This window comes from Bactrocera tryoni, chromosome 1 (assembly GCF_016617805.1).
Source record: "Bactrocera tryoni isolate S06 chromosome 1, CSIRO_BtryS06_freeze2, whole genome shotgun sequence".
Taxonomy (NCBI): Eukaryota; Metazoa; Arthropoda; class Insecta; order Diptera; family Tephritidae; genus Bactrocera; species Bactrocera tryoni.
In genome coordinates this window covers 794833-817408 of record NC_052499.1, presented here as the reverse complement: position 1 = coordinate 817408, position 22576 = coordinate 794833, and the positions used below count along the sequence as shown (strand labels likewise).

The 22576-nt window shown below is 33.7% G+C and overlaps 6 protein-coding genes across 9 annotated transcripts; 3 read left to right on the top strand and 3 right to left on the bottom strand.

The window, feature by feature from the left end:
- Positions 1 to 1183: 1183 nt before the first annotated feature.
- On the bottom strand, positions 1184 to 13913 carry LOC120766722 (anoctamin-1). 3 transcript variants are annotated; one of them, XM_040092389.1, is made up of 18 exons: positions 13440 to 13913; positions 13108 to 13331; positions 12339 to 13032; positions 9395 to 9779; positions 9252 to 9320; positions 8415 to 8486; positions 7962 to 8122; positions 7725 to 7893; positions 7537 to 7657; positions 7368 to 7479; positions 6713 to 7280; positions 6436 to 6639; positions 6122 to 6380; positions 5838 to 6043; positions 5611 to 5783; positions 5448 to 5553; positions 2267 to 2405; positions 1184 to 2195 (listed from the first exon to the last, which is right to left on the bottom strand). In XM_040092389.1, exons 2-18 carry the CDS (start codon positions 13109 to 13111, stop codon positions 2137 to 2139), a joined length of 3501 nt encoding a protein of 1166 aa, XP_039948323.1. In that variant the 5' UTR covers positions 13112 to 13331; positions 13440 to 13913; the 3' UTR covers positions 1184 to 2136. The 3 variants fall into 3 exon arrangements, with proteins under 3 accessions (XP_039948323.1, XP_039948306.1, XP_039948315.1); XM_040092372.1 differs by lacking the exon at positions 8415 to 8486 and having other exon boundaries at positions 13440 to 13912; XM_040092381.1 differs by lacking the exons at positions 1184 to 2195; positions 2267 to 2405; positions 5448 to 5553; positions 5611 to 5783; positions 8415 to 8486 and having other exon boundaries at positions 5885 to 6035.
- LOC120766737 lies at positions 3072 to 5310 on the top strand. Its single transcript, XM_040092404.1, has 5 exons — positions 3072 to 3341; positions 3615 to 4270; positions 4574 to 4695; positions 4771 to 4933; positions 5005 to 5310. The coding sequence occupies exons 2-5, from the start codon at positions 4081 to 4083 to the stop codon at positions 5133 to 5135; spliced, it is 606 nt and encodes a 201-aa protein (XP_039948338.1). The 5' UTR covers positions 3072 to 3341; positions 3615 to 4080; the 3' UTR covers positions 5136 to 5310.
- A 607-nt stretch (positions 13914 to 14520) lies between the features above and the next one.
- Positions 14521 to 16193, top strand: LOC120766549 (RNA-binding protein with serine-rich domain 1-B). Its single transcript, XM_040092135.1, has 3 exons — positions 14521 to 14643; positions 14722 to 14895; positions 14953 to 16193. Coding segments are annotated over exons 1-3 (1188 nt in total). The 5' UTR covers positions 14521 to 14641; the 3' UTR covers positions 15965 to 16193.
- A 52-nt stretch (positions 16194 to 16245) lies between these two features.
- On the bottom strand, positions 16246 to 18450 carry LOC120766520 (probable tRNA (uracil-O(2)-)-methyltransferase). Its single transcript, XM_040092091.1, has 3 exons — positions 17876 to 18450; positions 17510 to 17820; positions 16246 to 17446 (listed from the first exon to the last, which is right to left on the bottom strand). Exons 1-3 carry the CDS (start codon positions 18228 to 18230, stop codon positions 16361 to 16363), a joined length of 1752 nt encoding a protein of 583 aa, XP_039948025.1. The 5' UTR covers positions 18231 to 18450; the 3' UTR covers positions 16246 to 16360.
- A 248-nt stretch (positions 18451 to 18698) lies between these two features.
- On the top strand, positions 18699 to 20629 carry LOC120766529 (2-oxoisovalerate dehydrogenase subunit alpha, mitochondrial). 2 transcript variants are annotated; one of them, XM_040092110.1, is made up of 6 exons: positions 18699 to 18869; positions 18919 to 19453; positions 19519 to 19684; positions 19738 to 19941; positions 20007 to 20392; positions 20431 to 20629. In XM_040092110.1, the coding sequence occupies exons 1-5, from the start codon at positions 18798 to 18800 to the stop codon at positions 20347 to 20349; spliced, it is 1320 nt and encodes a 439-aa protein (XP_039948044.1). In that variant the 5' UTR covers positions 18699 to 18797; the 3' UTR covers positions 20350 to 20392; positions 20431 to 20629. The 2 variants fall into 2 exon arrangements, with proteins under 2 accessions (XP_039948044.1, XP_039948036.1); XM_040092102.1 differs by having other exon boundaries at positions 20007 to 20629.
- A 58-nt stretch (positions 20630 to 20687) lies between these two features.
- Positions 20688 to 22497, bottom strand: LOC120766541 (AP-1 complex subunit mu-1). Its single transcript, XM_040092122.1, has 3 exons — positions 22124 to 22497; positions 21411 to 22065; positions 20688 to 21332 (listed from the first exon to the last, which is right to left on the bottom strand). Exons 1-3 carry the CDS (start codon positions 22288 to 22290, stop codon positions 20874 to 20876), a joined length of 1281 nt encoding a protein of 426 aa, XP_039948056.1. The 5' UTR covers positions 22291 to 22497; the 3' UTR covers positions 20688 to 20873.
- Between the last annotated feature and the right edge of the window lie 79 nt (positions 22498 to 22576).

Here is a 22576-nt window from a genome sequence, read left to right as displayed (position 1 = left end):
AGCAATGATATTTTGATTTTCGCTAGTATAAGTTTATTAAATTTAAGATTTCGCTTATTCCCAAAACCAATTTGCATAATTTTTCTGTAAATTAACAATATTAAACTAAATAATAATTTTTTGAAAAAATATTATTTTGAAAATGTACTTTATTTTTATAATATAACACAACCGTCTCAATACTCGCTCTTCTAATTTTCATATTACCGAGAAATGAAAATGCCGTCGGCATATGTGCAAGTGGGATATGTTGCATCTTCAAAATTTTCATAGAAATGAAAACTGCGCTGTCAAACTGCTGAAGTGACAGCTTATAGCTTACGATATATGGCATACGAATTAGTTTGCGATATATTGTAAGATATAAGCAATGTGGAGTCTCCACAAGCAATAGGCACGGCAATACAGTTCGCAAGACATAGATTTTATCCTGTCGAGATGCCCCGTAAGGTTCTTGACGTCATTATATTGCATAGCATGTGCTAGATGATGGCGTCAATTCGCCGTTAATACTGCCAACAAAAAACAACAACAGTATACACCTGCATATGTATGTATGTATGATTTTTTTCTTTCGTAGGCGACAATGAACTCAAATATATAGAATAATTAAAGGGGGTTTACGGCAAGTCTACAACGTCATCAACAACAACCACAACAAAACATTGCTTAATACGGATGCATTTATTTCTTCTGGCGCTTATGACAAATTTATATACAGATTTATGACTGCATGTAAATAAAGAATCGGCATTTAAGCAATTTTCTAAGCGATGAAATGTAGTTCCCACTTATGCTTGTTGTTCTCAAGATCCCCACGCTACATACACTTGTTTTGTATTGCTTGCAGCGTTTTTTTTTACTTTGAGCGTTGCCCAACAAACGAAATTGCTTGAGTTATTAAACTAAAAGCATAAAATAATAATTCATTTTTGAAATAGTTTAACTTTAAAATTAAATTAAAGTCAGCTTGAGATTTCTGTCAAAAGAGTTTGAGAAATAAAAAAATACTCATAAATTTAATTTAACGAATTTTATTTCAATATAAATATTATCTAAGTTATCACAAATTATTTAAATTTGATATTAAAATTTGAGTATAAATAATTAAGTCAGTGGTAGGTATCTAATTAAACAAAACGTTCACCCTTTAATTAACACAAATAAATAATTTTTCAATAAATTTTACAGAGAAACTAATACAATATAAAATTATTTAACTAAAGTACAATTGCATACAGTAATTGAAAGCATTGACAGTTTTCATTTTCATCCAATATTTGAGTGTATATATGTAGGTATTTATCTGCGGTTTTTATTTTCAATTAATTCCTTTAATTTCAAATCACACTCTCAGTTAAATATTTGAATAATTATTTTGTGAGTTTTTGTGAATAAATATCAAAATAAATTTTTTAGCTGTACTAGGAACACATTTCAAATTCAGGCTTATTTTTCGAAAAAAATTACCATAAATTTTCTTTTTATTTCTAGAACCAAGCTAAAAGAGTTTCTATTCCAAGAACTTATATTCATAAGTTGCCTTTCTAAAGCAAATAAGCAGTTGCAACATAATAATTTAATTTTTCCATTTAACACATTTATATTAAATACTTCTAACAGTGAGTTTTTTAACAATTAGTATCTATATTTGCACACTGAGAGCAAGCACCTGAGCAACCAGACAAATAAAATTTATTTAAAGCTCTGAGGATGTGAAACTTCAGTAATAACTAACAAGATGTAAATAAAAAATTTAAATAAATATTTAGCACCTAACTAACAAAACATTTGCAGTTGCAAAAAGTCCAAGTAAATACGTATATGTATAATTATATGAGATTTTATAGGCATATGATTTAAGATAGATCTAGAGCGCTTTCAGAGCACCGATTCATAGTTTTGGAGATTACTCGTTACTAAATACTAAAGTCAGTTTTAATCAAAGTGGCGAAATTGGCCCAACGTAAGATTTACATAACATAAGTCTGAAAACAAAACTGACACTACATTTTCCAACTTTAACCATATTTGTATATTTATATTAAAAATAGATTATATCTACTCGCAGTAATATTTGTGACTTTTTTCTTAACCATAGAGAGATTCTCATGCGAGGAAGATTTTTTGTGTATTTCACATTGTGTCCGCACGATAGTCATGTCCACAGACGGAACAGCTACGTCTATCCAACCCTGTAATTGCGGTAAAAAATATTTTACTACTAATACAACATGTTTTCCTATATATTTTTATAACAACTCACCCAATCGTGCCCGCTCAGCTTCCTTGGCAATAATTATTTCATTAGTGAGATAAACTTCTCGTCGTATCTGGTCACGCAACTCAACGCTCATATCGGGTATGCACCAACGTACCAAAATCATAACAAGCGCCACGAAATTCTATAAGGAATGTAAAGAAAACAAAGTAAAACTACTATTTAATTCAATTATATATTTTTTTAACAGACGAAATGGGACGACAAGATTTCGAAGTGAAAAAATCACTTTAAAAAATAAAGCACTAAATCGGAACTTTGCTCAAATATTTTATACCTCAAGTACCGAATATGTGAAGCTCAGTATCTACTTATGTCTGACTTTATACCGAAAATAATAGCCAATTTCCTAGTAATAATGCGCCCTTATGAAAATTAGGTACTATATTGTTTAATCGAAATCGAAAATGTGTGAAAGACCACAGTTCTTTTATAATCAGTCCGAACCTTCCCGTAGTCCCAATATACACAATATTGTTATAAGTGATTTACGACTTGACACATTACCTTAAATTGATTAGTTGATTCTAATATAAATATATGGGACCAACTAATAATGCGTTTCCTCGAATAATTAATGCTGAATTCTTACGCATCATTTTTGATTAATATAAGATTTTGTCATGAAAACATGCGCTTTTATTAGCATCGCCTGTATGTTTGTAACTTTTTTAATTAAAAATTCAGTGTTACAAAGAAAGCACTTTTTAAACCAAAATTTTTACCTGGTTCTCGATGTTCACAGCGATAAATGGGGTCATGTGCTAAGCTTGATGACATAGGAATGCATTTAAATTCATTAAAGAGGGTGGTTGGAGATGAGGGGTTACCGATCGTTAACCAGTCCGAATCAAATTGATTGAAATATAACAATTAATTATTTATATACACAACACTATTTAAATGACCAACATTGGTTTTAAGGTAAAAAAAATAAATTTATTGTTGTAAATTTTGTTGAGCTTAAAATTGTTGTTGTTTAGTAGCAGCTTTAATTTTACCTTCAAAAGGTATTAAGGCCACCGACTGGTGGGCGCAGTTACAACTACGAGTAAAGGGGGTAAGATTATGTGGACCAAATACTTTGTATAATAAATTATTATTTTGTTTTAAATTAACTATAGTTTTACCAAATAAACTAAAATAATTTTCCAGTTTGGGATATTTTTATAGATTTTCCTATATTTCTATAAAAATCTCATTACTAATATTTGCATATGCTAAAATATTTAAAAAATTCTAAATGTGTGCGTGCTCAGTCAAATTTTATTTCAAAACTATTTAAAAGGGAAAACAACTGTATTTTAACAGATTTTAAACTCGATTTCTGCAGCCATTTCACACGTGTGACAAGTACTTCGCCACTGTACCCGCCTACCTAATGGCAACGGCTCTTAAGTAGCCCTGTCTGGAAGTGTGTCAGATCATTCAACTTTAGCACTTTCACTGCATCTGTAGCCCTGACGCTACGTATAGCCGCTAATCACTCAACAATGCGAAACGACAAATGGCATGCACCAAGCGGACTAAAATAAATAAAATTAGCCGTCTTGATGTCGTGGCAAATACAATGGGAATACTTTAATTCAGTGCAATTGTAAACGCCAAAGCGTTAGCAACGCGTCAAATGCAAGAAATATTTCAAAAAAATTGAATGGAATAAAATTAAAATTTTATACAAAATTAAAGTGGATTTTCTCAAATCACTTTTTGAGATACGTTCGTATACTTTTGCGCCGGACTTTGAAGAAAGTGCAGTAACACCAGCGCCACTAACACTACCATCGTGCCCGTCCACTATGAAGCGTTTTAATTGTTTCAGTTTACGTTCATTTGGCATTGTTGTTGCCGGCTTTGATATAATCGTAGCGTTGTGCACGCTAGCACTGTGCTCCTACTATCTTTGGACCGACTATGTGCATGTGTCATATTGGCCACAGGACGATGTAAAAATATTGAATCCGCTAAGTAATCTCATTGCAATTGTTGGTGAGCTTTTGAGAACATTCAGAAAAACTTATTATTAATCTAACTCTTGTACTTACATACATACATATATATTTAACTAACAAAAAATATATTTCCAGTATAACTATTGAAAAGTAAAAAAATTCATCAACAATGCGAAATTATTCGGAAATCAAAAAAAATATTCGTTCATATTTCGATAGACAACAAAAAATTCCTCAATAAAAGATTTGTTTTTAAATCAAATTATTTTCTAAGTTTTTAAATTGTATTTTTATAAGTAATAATTTTACACAGTCAACTTTGCAAAATTCTACTTTACAGTTGATTATGTACTCGTACATAACTTCTCCAATGCTTTCTATATGGTTCTGGCAGTTACTATTTGGGTAAAATCTTTGATAAATTTAGTTGTTGCTTCCATACTCATAGATGGTATTAGAAAGGTAAAACAATTACGAAATAATTACTACAAATACTATCCAATAACAAATGAATACGTTTTATAATTGTTCTTGCAGCAACGTCTTGTTTGCATTGCTCCCTGGCTCATTAACACCACGATTTCGATTGGCATTGAGATAGCCGTATTTGTATTCATCGAAATTAAAATGAATGAATTCGAAGAGGAAATAGCATTGGACCGGCGCATAATACACAGTGTGATTTTTGGCGTATTTATGGGTGAAATAAATGAAATTAAAAATGCCTCCACAAACTTAAACACACTAATATTTTCATCTTTTAATTAACAGTTTTCAATGCGCTTTCTTTATTCGGCATCTTTGCTCTATACAAAATGCTCAAGGCAACGGTCAATGAGAATCGTACGTTACAGGAGAGTATTGTGGAAGCAGCTGGACTTTATCAGCATGTTAAAGTTTAAATTTAGCGTGAATCCATGGCGTATTTTTGCCGCATTTTGGTAGCACCATAAAACAACAATTTGGTTATGGGCCTTTTGTTTATTGAATAATGCATTTATTTAGCAAAAAAAATTTAAAAATTGTAATATAAAATATGTAAAACTGCCAAAATAAATAGAACAGAGCTCTTATGAAACATAGTTTGAAAGAGGGTTGGAATCAAAAATTGGGCGGGAAATTTACTTAGGTGTCATTTTGTCTTTTATACAATATTGTGGATAATGTTTTCTCAATTTCTCTTATTTTCAATATTATAGTGTCCTTCGACTCACCTCAAAGACCACAACGAAAGCCAATCGACAAGCGAGTATGATATAAAATGTACTTGTTAAATAATATTTTCGGGGCGAAGTTGGTGGTTCCCGAAAATCAGCATAACTAAAAGAAAATAATAATGCAGATTATGAAAATCTTTAATTATTTGAAACGACTTACAAACACGTTCTTATATTTGAATCATCACCAGCTAAACTACGTAAATTATCGGATTCCGTTATATTATATTCGGATAATGTAAAATTCAAATAGCCAGCAAGCGTATGACCCTCAGAACTTGCACGATAAACTAGGCGAGGTATAAAGTCAGATGTAAAGGCAATAATGAAGCCCTGTAGAAGTCAACAGTTAGGAATAGAAAAAACAATAATTTCATTTTTACTCACATTAGTTATCACACTCAGCTTGCCTATGCTGTCCAATATCCGATACCAAACACCAATATCACGCACACGCTGTGAAACAGGACGCCTATGGTTGGCCAGCAACTTTTTCGCATCCAAACGCATTTCGAATATATTGTTAAGTAACGCAAAGAAAGGCGCCAAAGGAAAAGCGGCCACAAATAATGTAACGAAACCATACTGCAAAACTTCAAGTGTGAACAAAATATTACGTCATGTATTGTTAAAACAAAAATTGCTCAGGAAAACAAGCCACATTTACTTACCCATTTCCAAATACTCCGGAAATAAGCTGCGTGGACCCCAGTCAAGTAATTTTAAGTCGCGCAAATAACGTTCCACTTTCTCCTTATTTACATCATGAGTTTTACTGTTGAACAAACGGGATAGACCTACTTGTATAGCCATGATTTTTCGCCAAATCTTTGGCATTATTACTTCCAGTATGGTGTTAAAAGCTTGTTTTCCAATCATAATGATTGCCAGCTGAATACAGAGTTCAGTCAAACAGCCACCAGAGGAACACTACAATGAACATTTTGTTAAAGAGGAATGTGATGAAATTCAGTACGAAAGTTACCTCCTCTTGTCGATAATCAAATATTGTGTTGTATTTTCCTGGATGCCCAACGAATTTTCCTTTAAAAAATGCTATATAAAAGATGGATGCATAATAGTTTACAAACTGCAATAAATAAATCTTCAGTGTCAATGAATCGTCGAATTGCGTTTGTGTGCGCCACATTTCCAGTTCAGTCAGGTACTCAGCGAGTTGTGTGTACACCTGATAAAGAAACATTTAGAATTAGATAATTGTTAGTGTTTTTCTTTGTTTTCTTTGGAATTTCATGACTTACATAGTTTAGCATATATAACAGACATAAGTTGACAAAAGCAGCCGAAGCTGTAGCCAACATGATGGCGCTCGAAGTTGTCATCGTACTAGAATTCAGTTTGAAAGTGCCCAGCATAGACATGCGATAAACTACTACCGCAACAAGCGCGACGAAAGCTAATAGTATCAACAGAAAAACAACCGAAACGCTTAGAATAGTGGCAGGAAATTTCATACGCCAAAAAGGTACTACTGGTTCTTGTATATTCGTAACGTAATCAATGCGCGTACGAGTATTTTTCACATGTCCCAACCGCGAGAGATACTCGGGACGAGGGTGCTCCTCGTGCACATCGAAGCCAGTTAAATCCCAACGATGCGTAATTTCCGCCGAATAACGTTTCCATAACTCCAAGAAAAGAGTAGCCCAAAAGGACATGAAGACAGCAAAGAACACAGTACTGGGATTGTCAAAGAGGTAGGTAATTTTGGCATAAAAACATGTCTCCTTGAGGTACCAGAAATCGCATCGATCACAAAGGGGACACATAGTGAGGTTGTTAGTATGCTCATTGGAGCAAACATCTTGGCTGTGTGTGGAAATGCAAAAAAGTTAAATTGTAATAAATGTTTATGGCAATGGTCATGTAAATTAGTAACAATAAAAATATACATACACTGGGACATAATCCTTTAATGTTATCAATGAATACACAAAACAAATAATGCCAATCAGGGAGGCAAGCAACAGCATATAGGTGTAAAAACCCAACCAAGCGAAATACAGACCTTAAAAGAGCCTTAATTAGTGGCAATTAATTGAATGCTGAAAAATACAAAATATACCAATTTTAACGCCAAAATATTCCTTTACATAATCAAGCGGCTGATAGCGATACCATTTCTTAACGGAGGCCCAGTGTGTATAAAGAGCTTCGCGCATTGTACCTTTCTCTGTGATTTCGCCCTGAAATTAGGAGAATATATTTTAAAGTAATTGACTTTTGTCAGAGTTTGGTTGAATTAACACTCACATCATGCAGTGGATAAGCAGCACAATAAACATTCGACTCTACCATGCGATCAATACCGAATGCTCGCGGATCCTTGTCGGGGTTATCGAAATATTGCCGATCCAATATGAACTGCACAATACGAGAGCGCACCGCATTTGTGAAGAAGCATCGATGATGTATATCGAATCTGTATTTAAAAATGCAAATAATAAAATAAATACCTTTAAAAGAAAAAACAAAAACATTTCCACTCACAAATACTCTTTATCACGACTGTAGATGGCGGTGAAACGGTAAGCACGACGAGGGAAATATCGTTCATCAATAAAGATGTGACGAAGAAAGAATTGTACAACACTTTTGAGACTAGAAAAAGCGCTTCGAGTTGAGCGATTCACTGCAGACATGCCGGGTATCTGTAAATATAATCCAGAATATTTAATTTATCTCCAAGCTACTTGTATACGATTAGTAGAGCAGAACTACATAAGTTCAATTAAGCAGCAAAACCCAGTCACAATATTAAACAAAAAATATTTAAAAAATACAAAACAGTTGGCTGCTTAGAACTGGTGGTACTAATTGTAAGCCACAAATTTTATATGCAAATGCAGAATAGCTGAAGTAAGCAGAAGCCAGTGAATAGTTTGGAAGTAATAGCAAAAAGTTAGATGCGTTTATTTTGGTATGTAGGTATGCAATTCAGACCTTTCGTGAGAGATATTGCGCTGCATGTAGCAAACGACTGTATTTGCTGTAAACTGTGGTACTACAAAGATCCTGCAATAGTAGTGCATTAAAAATAAATTAAAGGTTGTGTGGAATGATTTAGTAAATTTTTAAAATATATGAAATGTTTTTCATCTATAATATATACTTTATGTACATAGATAATAAATATATAGCATGTATTAAAGTATAGATTTATATAATGAAAACTATACATAAGATTAATATAAGATAAATGTGGTCTCTAGATTTGATCAACTACTTTGGGATAAACAAGACATTCGACTTTTTTTATTTTTACCTACACAATAAGCATAATCAAATTCTATATATATTTGCTGAAAATGAAAAAAAACGAAAATTTATGAAGTAAACAAAATTCATAAGTATACTCAAATATTGATTCATAATTTTTTTATTTTATTACATTTGTAAAAGAACGAGTTTATTTATTCTAATTTGAGAAAAATGCATCTGAAAGATAAAATATACTTTAAATAGTACTATATTATGTTATAATTAATAGCCCAAAGGTATTCAAAATATCGAACTTGGGTCCCTTATGGCGAACACCACCCGGTAAAGAGCATTTTGTACTTACTTATTCATAAGGAAAGGGCCTAAAACTGTACAGCATTTAGTTACAACTCATAATGGAAAACAATTATTCTTTAACCAATAGTCACAATACTGCACTTCTTAATTTCAAATGTATGTACATACATATATATTCGCAAACCCATTTTAATGATATTATGTCTTACAAAACAACATAACATTTTCCAATATCTATAAAAACAACTAACATTGTCTTACCTCCTTCATAGGCATACGCAGCTTTAAAATTTCGGCATAGCGACGTAAAACATCCAATGGCGCATGTATCTATCGAGCAAATAAGAAATGAATTATTCAGCAACTAATACATTATATAAAACATATATTTTTACTTCACTTACTTTCACAAAATGAATATGCTGCTGCTCCCTGATATCCACTTCCATCTGTAGTCCATTTTGCAACAGGTTGGCTTCATATTTGAAACGCTTATGCGCATTGATCGATTCTTGGCTTTCGTCCAGATCCACCTTGTAGGCAAGCACAAAATCAATTGAACGCACGCCATCCGTAAAAAAAAGTGTTTCATTGTATTTCGTTGGTGGGCAGCAGTCTTCTTCATTTACAAAATTATTTTCTAAAATGTCATCAGTCATTGGCGCTAACGGTGTTGTGAACTTAGAACTAGTATTACGCCTGATACTACAATTAATTTTGGCCAAATTGTTACGTCGATGTTGCGATGTCTCTGCATCGAGTGTCAAACTCGTTGTGTGCTGAAGTTTTCTGAAAAGACACCGTTATTTTTGTTCGAAATGGATTTTTGATACGGTGAATATTTGTAAACGTTCATCTCATTTCTCTTAAGCATGCCAAACCAAACACACCTCTTTGCCTCGTTCATCAAATTCCCACTATAGAGATTTTAGCTTATACATAAGAGTGTTTTACGCCATTAAATTCTAACACCCAGGGTGCGTCGCCAGACATCGAAATACACTGTGATAACAATTTGAATATACCTACTGGGGTTAGGTGCCCTGCTGTAGAGAATTACGCACCCACCAAGTTATAAACGCACATACAAATATTATACATATTTACTATTAAAACTACACATTCTATACAAAATTACTAGGCACGCTCTTAATAAACCATATATGTACATATATTGCGTTGAGCACGCATATCATTTAAATATCAAACAGTTTAGCTCAACTGTGCCTGCCAAGGATATACATATGTATGTATACTTATTCCATACGACGCCTAGAGATATATTTACGCAAATGCGGTGACCTACATACATATATTCGCCTTAAAATATATAGACAAAAATGGCAAGAATTACACTCTAAGCACTTTCACGACTGGGACTAAACTCAAAGATGCAAAAATGCAATAAGTCACGTGTCCAAACAGTATGCGGATATAAGCTAATTTGTATTGAGATGACTGCTCACATAAATGTTGGCATTTCGTTAGGATTTAGGTATATTCTTTCACTGCTTTATTTTTGGGATTAATTCAAAAGATAAAAAAATCAATTACAAACCCTAAAAGGTACAATATTAAAAACATATATCAAGCAAAACCAATGCAGCAATTTATACGGGCTTTAATTTATTATTTATTTTTGCATAAACAGTATTTTTTACCAATAAAATAACTTATGTGGAGTTTGCAAGAATACCACTAATCAAAAAATAAGAAATAAATACAATTTTTTTTTATAATCCTTCTTTTATTTAAAGCAAAATGATTTTAAATAATCATGGACACAAAAAAGGAGAGGCGTGCTAATAGACATAATACTACTACTCTACTTATTCGAGTATAGATATACATATGTAGTAAAAAACATTTATTATCAGGAAAAACAGTCACACAATCTTAAAGTTCAAAACTGTTGGCAAATGCTAAAATTCGAAGAACTCAGCCTCCATTTCGTACTCTTTCTTCTCTTTACAATTACTTTTACTTTATTAAATTAGCATTCACGGCATTGAGTGCCGATGATTAATACGGTAAACGTGGGTTGTGAGTATGTTGTTATGTATTTATGTAAGCAGCAATTAGCGTTGAGTGGGGATTTTATATTTATACTTATATTTATGTTCCTACAAATATGTATGTACACATGTGAATTAAAAAACAATAAAATTATCACTGTTTAATGAATATTAAATAATTCCGAAAGTTTTTCTTGTTAATACCAAAAATTATCTAATTACGAGCTTTTATTTTTTAGTTATGTAATTATAGTAACTGTAATCTCCCACTAATCACTGTTAAACATGACATTTCGTTACAAACTGATAAAATTAAAATTACCTCTGGACGCAAAGTAGCGCCATACAGTTCGAGCAACCTCACTCTTCGGAAGAGCGAAGCACACACACTTTTTCAGCATCTAAAAATATGTACGCAAGAGTAGAAAGTCATCATTTTATATAGGTACAAAACCTTATGGAAACATTGGCTTTTAGACACATTAATACGCCGTCAGCCCACCATCAAATTCACTGGCCGCCCAGAATGTTGTCAACCAATGACTGACTGTGCGATTAATAATTAGTTTTTTGTATTGTAAATTCAAAGAACTGGGTTCGGTTTTGTGTTGCCAAACTCACACAAACAAAAAGATGTATATGTTTAATTATTATTTATTATTTTATTACTTTTCTTGTTAATTTCAATCATTGAATAATCATTGATGAATATTAACTTTATATTTTTTATGGACAATAAACATCTTGCAATGTAATATTTAATTTTGAATGATAAATGTATGTTTATTATTATTTTAAATAAATATACCAGGATTTTCTGTTATCAATAAGTATTTATGTAAGCATACATATGTTAAAATTAGCTCAATAAGCGTTAAAAACGTTTTTGTTTTTGCTTTTCTAACTACTTTTACTTTTGGAATAGGGATTTGGTAAGCATTGAGAATCGTTTACGTATTTATAAACTAATTATATTTATAGGAAGTTTATTATGCAACTATTGCCCTATTGCCACGAAGTTTGTAGCACCCAGAAAGAAACGTTCGAGACTATAAAATATGCCGAGTCAATTTAGTCAATCTGAGAAAAATAGTTCTGATCGGACTATTACTTGTACGCTTTGTATGTAATAAATAATATTTAAAAATACAATATACTATATATATATATATATATGAAAATAATTATAGGAATATTTGCACACGGTCAAACTAACACAAATAGCGATGTTTTGCATTATGTTACTTTTTCGCTCTTTAAAATGAGATCAGATACAAACAGCACACTATCTGACATACACTAATGTTTTGCAAATACACTGTATTAATCTTACCTTTTATCAGCGTTTCGGTGTGTACGACCATCATTTCTACATAGTAGTTTGTCATCAAGTTCAACACATTCACCAACACCACGATTATCATCATTGCCAAAGTAGTAACTTTTGCCTTTTCCGTTTAAGTTATCTTTATCACATGCTTCAATTTTTAAATTACTACCTGCATCTCCAGATGCACTTGCATATCTCTCATTCTGTAAAAACATCTCACAGAGGCTGTCGTAACTTTTAAAATTTTCTTTGGAAGCTATTACCGGCGATCGGCATTTTCTTTTTATGTTAGTTTTCGGCCGACACGTACTGACCTGCTTTGCTTTAATACTATGTTTTCTCCGCCACCTTTTTGGTGTAAGCAATGGTGCAAGAGGCGCTATGTACGGTGGCTCAAACGCGACTGCCGGTAAATCGCCTTCGCTGAAAAAAACAAAGCTTGAATCTTCGTCGGGTTCAGATTGCGAATATGCTGAAGTGTGATCGTCATGGTCGATATTGTGAAACTTCCGGCACTCTCCCACATTGCGAGTATCGTCGTTTGTGCTGTTTTCAGCTGGTGGCGTTGCTGGTGGAGTTTCCAGCGATGCTGTTGTTTTGGTCGCATATGATTCATACGATTCATCCGTTTGAAGCGGTCGTGTATGCCTCTCAGGGGTATTGGAATCAGTGACAATTACATCCTCCTCGTCGGTTTCTAAAATTAGAATTGTTATACAAATAATTTTGCACTTTTGGCAACATAGCAAGACAATAAAAAATTGAAACGCACGCATTCTTGCAAATAGTTGATACTATTTATGTCATTTATGCCAGGTCATCATGAAACTTTTTCCCACTTCATAAACTCTACTATATGGCCTTCGATCTGTGTATATTACTATCAAATGCTGCAAAAGCAATTCAAACTGCCGCAATTATACCAACATGACGTTCGAACGTATCACAATTCTTGCTTTTTTTCGTCAACAGAAAGCAGAGATAATACCGAAACAACTAAACCCGACAATAGAATCACCGCCAAACCAAGAAAGGTGGAAATATCTCTATCATTCTTGCTCTAATACATTGATTTTTTTTTAATGCACAAATGTATTTATTTACCTTTATTCTTCGCTCAAACTGAAAGTTGAATGTGAGAAAGGAACAACCAAGTTTCATGCGGTTTTTTTTAGTGAATGGAAGTCGGAATATAATTATTTGTAATGGAAGGCATACACACAACAATTAGTTGGTTGATTGAGTTGGGCTAGAAATTGCCCTTGTCGCTAACTTTTAATACAATTTTGAGGCCAACTTCATTTTGAATATTCCCTTCGTTGCTTAAACATGAGTTCGGAAGTTGTTGCTTTACTTAATATACTTATATGACGCGCTATCTTCGACAGCCGAAATAAAATGGCGAAATCGTTTGAAATCGCACGAACAACCCTAACACAACCAACTTGACAAAATATCAAAAAATTTTGATTTTCATCCAATCAGTTGGTACAACTCATACAACTGCCCCATATACGTAACAATCAGTTGTACAATTCGATGAAATTGGTACAATAATTGGTGCATGTATGCCTTCCATAAGAACACAAAATCCACCAACAACAAAGCAAAAATCCAAAAGCAACAACTGTATGTGTATCTTCTGGTAGTGCTACCAGATTTATATGGTCGAACTACCGAGTATATATTGGTTAAGGCTTCTGGTATTTTGGTTTATACTAACCAATTCAAACGGTGCCTTTTTCAGGTATTTATTTGGTGATTTCCCTATAATAATTGCCCTAATTTTACACGACATATATGCATATATACGTATATATCTGTATACATACATAGCTAAGGTTAAAAATTTCGATAGTTTTGTCGATGAAACCCTAGGACCTTAGCGATATTCTTATGTTGATTATTTTCGTGCGGCATTTCAATTCATTAAAACTTTCTACGGCTTCTTGGGTAAATTAATCAAAGATTAATCTAGTAATAACTATAATTATATCATATATGATAATAAAATTAAATCAAAACCTTTAAATGATTTAAATTCTATGAATTTTGTCCACATTATCCATACAATATGTATCCATTATTCGAAAAACGGATTCAGTCTGGCAATGATATACGAAGTGTTCGATATCAAAATGCGACCATAGCTGTCTTTTTCACACATATATCGGTTACCAAAACGTCAAACAAACGCGAAGTATTATCTTTGGTTGTAGCCATTTTAGTGAAAACTTTAACTCGTTGGTAAATTATTCTTGAAATAGTTCTGCTACGTATCTAATTTATTAATTTCAATAAACAAAATGTAAGTGCAAAATGTTTTCTGGTCGAGTTTTTCAATAAATTCAATAATTTACTTTGTAACATATCGTTCATTAAACAGGGCTCATGAGCGTTCGCCATCTGCCGGAGTAGAAAAAGAGGGAAAGGATGGAAAAGAATCGTCGACAAAAGATGTTAAGCCAAAAGTTAGTTCATCATCTAATTCTAACCGTGGACGAGAACGTGATCGCAGAAGGAGAGGATCGGCATCATCTAGCAGCGACAGTAGCGGCAGGTGAGTTTTCTCGGCATCAAAACATGAATAAAACAATAAGTTCTCGTTTATTACTAGTTCGTCAGATAGCAGTTCTTCAAGAACTACTTCAGGATCAGGATCACGTTCAAGCTCTTCAAGTTCAAGCGGATCATCATCGTCGTCTACTTCATCTTCAACCGATTCTGATCGCAGTGTAAATAATAGACGTCGTGGCGGAGCTGGTAACTCAAATACTGTACGAAAGAGTGGATCGCCGCGCCGTTCAAAATCTCCAAAAGACACAAGTAAGGCACGTAAAGATAATTCCCATTCTAAAGAACGAGAACGGGAAAGGGAACGTGACCGCGATCGTAATGAGCGCGACCGAGACAGAGATAGAGAGCGAAATGAACGAGATCGTCGACGATCACGTTCTCGATCCAAGGAACGTGTGCGTCGCCTTTCAAATGATCGTGGCGGTGGAGTTGGAGTTGGAGACGTTCCCAATGTCAAACGTGAACGTTCTAAAGATCGCGAGCGTGAACGTCGTTCGCGTTCTCGTTCTGGTTCACGATCTCCACGACGTCGTATACGCAGTTCAGGTGAACGCAGTCCTGCAACAAAACGACGTGATCGCTCGCGTTCACGTTCGACTACACCAAAACCCACTCGAATACATGTTGGTCGATTAACCCGCAACGTTACAAAAGAACATGTTGTTGAGATATTCAGTTGCTTCGGAGAGGTAAAAAATGTAGAATTCCCAACGGATCGGTATCACCCTTCTTTTGGACGCGGCATTGCATATGTTGAGTATGCAACGGCAGAGGAATGTGAAGCTGCCATGAAGCAGATGGATGGAGGACAAATTGATGGGCAAGAAGTTACTGTGTCACCGGTGTTAACACCAAAAATACGTGCACCTGCTAGACGTCCTTCGCCCATAATGCGACGCCCAGTAGGAAGATGGCGTTCGCCGCCTCAATTCAACAGATTTAATAATCGTGGTAGGCGCTCACCCCCACGTGGTCGACGTTCACCCCGTCGCCGTTCCCGTTCACCAATTCGCCGTCGCAGACGTAGCAATAGCTCGGACAGTTCTCGTTAACGGATACTGGACAAAGAAACAAGTTACTGTGCAAGTTTTAAAGATAACACTACGCAATCAAGAATAAATTTCTTGACTTCTAACTTGTTCTAGCTTTTATTTAAATTTATCTACTTTGCAGTTTACGTCGAAATCGTCTACTTGATGATTTATATAAATTAAGAATTGTTCGTATTGAATCTGAGTATTCACCTTTCAATTCAAATACTTTTCTTCAATATCGAAAATAGTAAACAGTAACGGTTTAAGATACTTTAAAAAAAGAAATGTAAAAACTGCTATTTATGATTTCTAAATGTGTAACCAAAATTTATATTGTAGATCAGAAATAGAAACTTTGATTAAAAACTTATTCAATATATATAGTTGGGTTACCTTACTTAAAAAGGGAATATTTTAATGAATAAATGTACATATTTCGGCCGATAAAGGACAACCATCTGGGTGATGCATGTGAAAAAAACAGGAACGTTTTTTAATAGTCTGCCGATTGCCTTGAGATACAAAAGCTTTTGGTTTCCTTATTCCAATTAAGTCTCCACAATGAAACTCAAATATTTCATGTTTGTTTCGTAGTAGAGTTTTAATACCACCACATTCAGCTTTAATACTTTTCAGATCACTTTTAGCTAGATTTTGAGCAATGTCTCTCATAGGCAAGCGGATACCAGACCGCCATTTTCCTCTTTCAGCATTATTTGTTTTTATTGTGTTATTTTCTGGAGACAATAGCTGATGGAATATTTTTAAAATTAAGGTATCTATAATTGTTTTATTGATTTGTGTACAATTTCGAACTTTTTCATGTGGTTCGCGTAATTTTACATCAACAACCGAAATGTTGTTTCTATACTTAATACGCTCTTCTTTAACAAACTTTGCAATGTGTTGCATTTGCTTTTCATTTAAGTTTGATTCATATGAACGTTCGATTCCAACTAAAGCTAATCGTTTTGTACTCGGTATTTTCAAACGATCTTTTAACGTTATAAAACCACAACTTTGTGAAATATTATTCAAATATGAGTAAAAGTCTTGATATATACTTATACTCGTATTGCGACGTTGGAACTTCGCACCAGAAAACTCGTAAGCGCAGCATGGAAGTAGAAAGTAACGCATCTGATACCTATGTGAAGCACTTAAGAAGGGTATCCATGGCGATAATTCATCAGAATGGTTACCAATCACCCAGTCTACATCTTCCGGCAGCTTAAACGTTAAAGGTTCGATTGTTTGCTCAATTAACCTTGTGGAGTGTGTGTAATAATCCCAGATTTTACGTCGCCGAACATCGTACCCATAACCATTGAAACCTTCCTCAGAGAGTAAATGTACTAGTAAACCATTTCCACATCCCAGATCAGCGAAACCAATTGGTAAACCAACACGATGCCACAGACAAATTAAATAAGCAGCTATCGCCAAGTCTTCATAAATGAATTTTAGAGGATCGGTAGATTCTTTTGCATTGTTCCAGATCTATAAAAAAAATATAAATGGTGAAAAGTTCCGCTATTTTGGACAAATTGTATACTTTCTTACATTTAAGAACTTTTCAGCGTATTTGGACTTAAGCAGCTTATAAAGTTCATTATATTCTTCTAAGTCCACCAACTGTAAAGATTTCGTGTATTTTTCTTCATCAACTGAATATACATTTTCCAAAGAGGCGCTTGTACTCCACTTCATCAGTTTCGGCTTCAGAATAAAATCAGACCATCGCTTACTCTTGTCTCCAACGTCACGTTGAGTAAGTATGACAACTGTTAAGTGGTTGTCCACAAATTGAACAGCAAAATCATCCAAATCATCACACAACATAAATCGGCATGTGTATGATTTATTCAATAAATCTAAACAATATTTTGTATATTTTTACAATAGTCGAAAATTAAGTAAATTACGTACCAATTTTACCCACAGCTTCAATATTTTTTTGTAATTTTTTAGTCAGAAATTTATAAAATATTAAAAAGCCCTCGCATTCTTCTAAATTTTTATTTTCTACTACACTACGAAGTACGTGTATCAGATCTGCTTCAGATTTTTCAGAAACAGAAGTATCCTTAATTGTGCCTATCCCAAACAATTGATCGCAATACAATTGAGAATCACAAGTATTAAGAGTATGTTTAATCCCTTTGTGTACTTTCAATACTTTATGTACTACACAAGCAAATATTTTTTTATTAACGGCGTTGTAATTTCTAATCAATAAAATAATTCCAGTCCAAAATTGCTTTTCCGTAATAAAAGACTCCATTTCAAAGTACTTTTAATGTTGCGCACTAAACCGGCATTTACTATGCACATTCATCAAAAAATATGGCTACAATTTGGGAACACTACAAAAATAATCTTCCTTGATTACTTCCGTAATTATTCATTGAGAAATCATACATTTGGGCTAATTTTTCACATGGACATAAGCATGCTTTTGTCAAATATATTCATATATATATGTATATATAGACATATAAATACGTATATACTGAACGTACTGTTAGCATAGGCTGCGCTTACACAGGAATATTTTGCCAGAGAATGTTAATAAAATGTTCTCTACTCCTTAATATTTTCTGCCAATATTAAATGCATTATAATTCGACTAAATAGTCTTAAAACACTTGTATATGAATCTAATTTTTTTTTTATTATTTTTGATATTTTGAAACAACATTGCTACTATGCTATTGTGAACTAACACATGTTCCGAATGCAGTTATGTAATTGTTGATACTATTTTTATTTACATCCTAGCGTATTTGTACTTTCTTTGTAATTTCGTTTTATCCTTTTATAAGTGTTATTTGGGAATTTACCTTCCGTTATGTCCTTAATTCGAGAAACGTTAAAACACTTCGCTCGTATTAATAACGGTATATTGGCTAAGCGATTACTGGTAAGTCAGAAGGTCATTCATTGGAAAAAAATTTATTATTTTTGTGTAGTCTATAGATAATGCAAACGTTCAAAATCGGCATAATAATTCTACTTCAGCGGATGATCCGTCACAATTTCCTGGTGCTAAAGCACCCTTTGTTTCGAATTTAAAATTGATTAAGCATACTGACTATGGCGCCATTCCTATTTATCGGGTCATGGACAGTGACGGATACATTTCCGACGATTCCCAGGATCCCCAGTTAAGTAAGGAAGTTGTACAAAAAATGTTTAATGATATGGTCCAACTTAACACTATGGACAAAATTCTATACGAGTCTCAACGCCAGGGCCGTATATCGTTCTACATGACGAATTTTGGAGAAGAAGCATCGCATATTGGAAGTGCAGCTGCTTTAGAATTGCGTGATTTGATATATGGCCAATACAGGGAAGCTGGAGTATTAGTTTGGCGTGGTTTTCGTATCGATCAATTCATTGATCAATGCTATGGTAACTGTGATGATGACGGCCGCGGTAAACAGATGCCAGTACATTATGGAAGCAAGGACTTAAATTTTGTGACCATCTCTAGCCCATTGTGTATGTTTTTTTTTCCTAGAATAGAACTACATCTTAAATATATATTTTTACAATTTAACACTTAGCAACTCAAATGCCACAAGCTGTTGGTGCTGCATATGCCATGAAGTTACGTCCCAATAATGATGCCTGTGTAGTGTGTTATTTCGGAGAAGGTGCAGCATCTGAAGGTGATGCGCATGCCGCTTTTAATTTTGCAGCAACGCTGGAATGTCCAGTTATTATGTTCTGGTATTTTGAAATATATTTTGTGAATTTCACTTGAATTAATAAAATATTTTCAGCCGAAATAATGGATTTGCAATTTCTACACCTTCGCACGAACAATACAACGGAGATGGAATCGCAGCTCGTGCTCATGGTTATGGCATGGCAACAATTCGTGTCGACGGCACAGACGTCTTCGCTGTTTACAACGCTATGAAATTGGCTCGTCAATATGTACTTCGTGAAAACAAACCAGTTGTTTTTGAGGCCATGGCATACCGGTAAAGTATGATTTGAATGCCTTTATTGTTTATGTAATTTTTATTTATGTTTTCATTATTTGAAGAGTTGGCCACCATTCGACATCAGACGATAGCACCGCTTATAGATCTGCTGATGAAGTCGAAGTATGGAATTCAAAAGAACATCCTTTATCCAAACTAAAGAGCTACATGGTTCGCAAAGGATGGTTTGATGAAAATGAAGAAAAAGAATTTGTGAAAGACGTACGGAAAAAAGTTTTGAAACAAATTAATGTATCAGAAAAAAAACTTAAACCTAACTGGAAAGAAATGTTCGAAGGGGTTTTCTCTGAAATACCCGCACATTTGAAGGAACAAATGAAGGAGTTGGAGTCTCACATCAATACACATAGGAACTACTATCCTGTAAAAAACTTTAAAGAGTAAGGTTTCACTATGGTAAAAACTTTCTTTGCTTTTTATCTTCTTAGTAAACTCTTCACTATAACGTAATACGCTGTAAAATAGTTTTAAAATTCTTAAACCCAAAAATTTGTCTTAACTTGTGATAATCAAAGTGCATTTATTAGTTTTAAGAAATTAGTCCGAAAACTTACCTATATGTCAACAAAAACACATTGCCATTGAAATTATTGAGTAATAATATATTGTATCATGTTTGTAAAAGTTTTAAAATAAATCTTGGTTTATCGGTTATAAAATATTAGTACATGCACATTAAAATATTAAAGCTGTCAGAAATTGCATTTTAAATATGCGAGACAAACAAGAACAAATATTTTGAAACGAAATATTTTATAATATAAGTGCAATACAGAACTTTAGTTGAATGGAATGGATTTTTTATTGCAAATTTCGACAGATTTGCGGAAACAGAAAATGGGTGCAATACGCTTTGCTTATACTACACATTTGTATTTATATATATATATATTTTCTTCGTTGACTTTTTAATTAGTACGAAGTTGATAATCGCCGTTTTGTGTTATATAGCGTACCCAAGGTAACGCTTGATAGCCACTCTTCTCAATTATTTTTAAATATCGAACTTGTATGCCCGATGTTGTAAAGTAAGGAATTTCAAAACGAACTTGTATTGGAGGTTTTCCTTCATTATTGTCTTCGCTTTCAACGCTTGGCAGTCCAAAATGTGCACGCATTAAATACTCCTTACCACCAGGAAAGGATTTAATTGTCCATATTATGGCGTTTTGCTCTGGAGCATATTTACAACTACCAATAGTTGTTTTAAATTTAGGGGAATCTGCATCTGCGGGAACGGGAATGACAATTTCGACGTTGTTCGCAGTAGAGCGTCGTTTAAATTGCGACTTAGCCTTTATCATGTATTCGACACGAGAGTGGACGTGACGTTCAATAACAGATTCAATCCAAATTAAAGGTTTTACCTATTCGTGTAAACATAATGTAAGGTGACAATCAGTGTTGGCATTATGGCATATTTGACATGTTATGGTTCTACTTACATGTGTATTAAGGCGATAGGACATCAATTCAAATTCTCCATCGGGTGGAATAAATGATATAGTACGGTCGTTCTCAAAACGAGATAAACGCACACATTGATGAAATTTCACATCTTCCAATTCAACTGACTTTGACTTGCCACGTCCGGTGCTCTCAAATAATACTTTGTCATTCAATCCCAATCGCAATTCAGGCATTCCAGATAAGTACACCCTCATTTTTATGGCTCCTACTATTTCACTTCTTAATACATTCCCATTGGCGTTGGCCAAAAGATTGACAGATTCTATCACATCAAGAAATACTTCATTTTTACGGTATTTGATACCTTCAGAGCGCCAAGAAACAGCGTTGGTAACCGCCAGAGGTGGCCGGGGTTGGAGTTCTAATTTATGTCCTTCTTGTGTAATGTATTCCTGCAATATTTTCGAATCTGTCGTCTGGGGGTATCCAAAATCAATCAACTCATCAAGTAGTTCATAAATAATTACAAAATTATCGCGAATTGACTCTTCTTCTAGTTCTTTAAAATATTCAACAAAAACTTGTGCAATTTTATGCAGAAAAACGAAAACCAATGCAATATTAACATTCTTGTTCCGTGGAGTAGTTGAAACAATATATAAGTTGTTCGTCTTAATGTACGCAAAGGTGCTGGATAAATTTTAAAATTAATAATTATTTTTTATTCAAATAATTATGTTGTACTTACTGATCGGCAGTCTGCAATATAGGGGTAATTAGACCCTCTTCTTCGCGTTCCATTAACAGTGGCATGAACTTGTCAATAGCAGCCATATCCATTGTATCTCCTCGATAATTACGTGATATCAATACTTTACCTTTGACATCCAGTACGTATATTGCCGATGAGGACATTATTATATCTTTTTATACAATAACTTACAAATAAAAAGGTCGATATAACTAATTAGAAGCTATTAAACTTATTACCAAACGTCGTAACTCTGACTTGCTTATATTCTTTAAAGAAAATTTACATAATTTTTTAACATTTGTACAAATTAAACGAATATAAATTTTTCACTAAGGTGCCACACACTTTGCTCTGATGACGACAATCACCTGTCAAACTACCTGACATTCATAGTTAATGATACGTTGCCACGTTTTGAATTACATTATTTATATGGAAGTATAATTT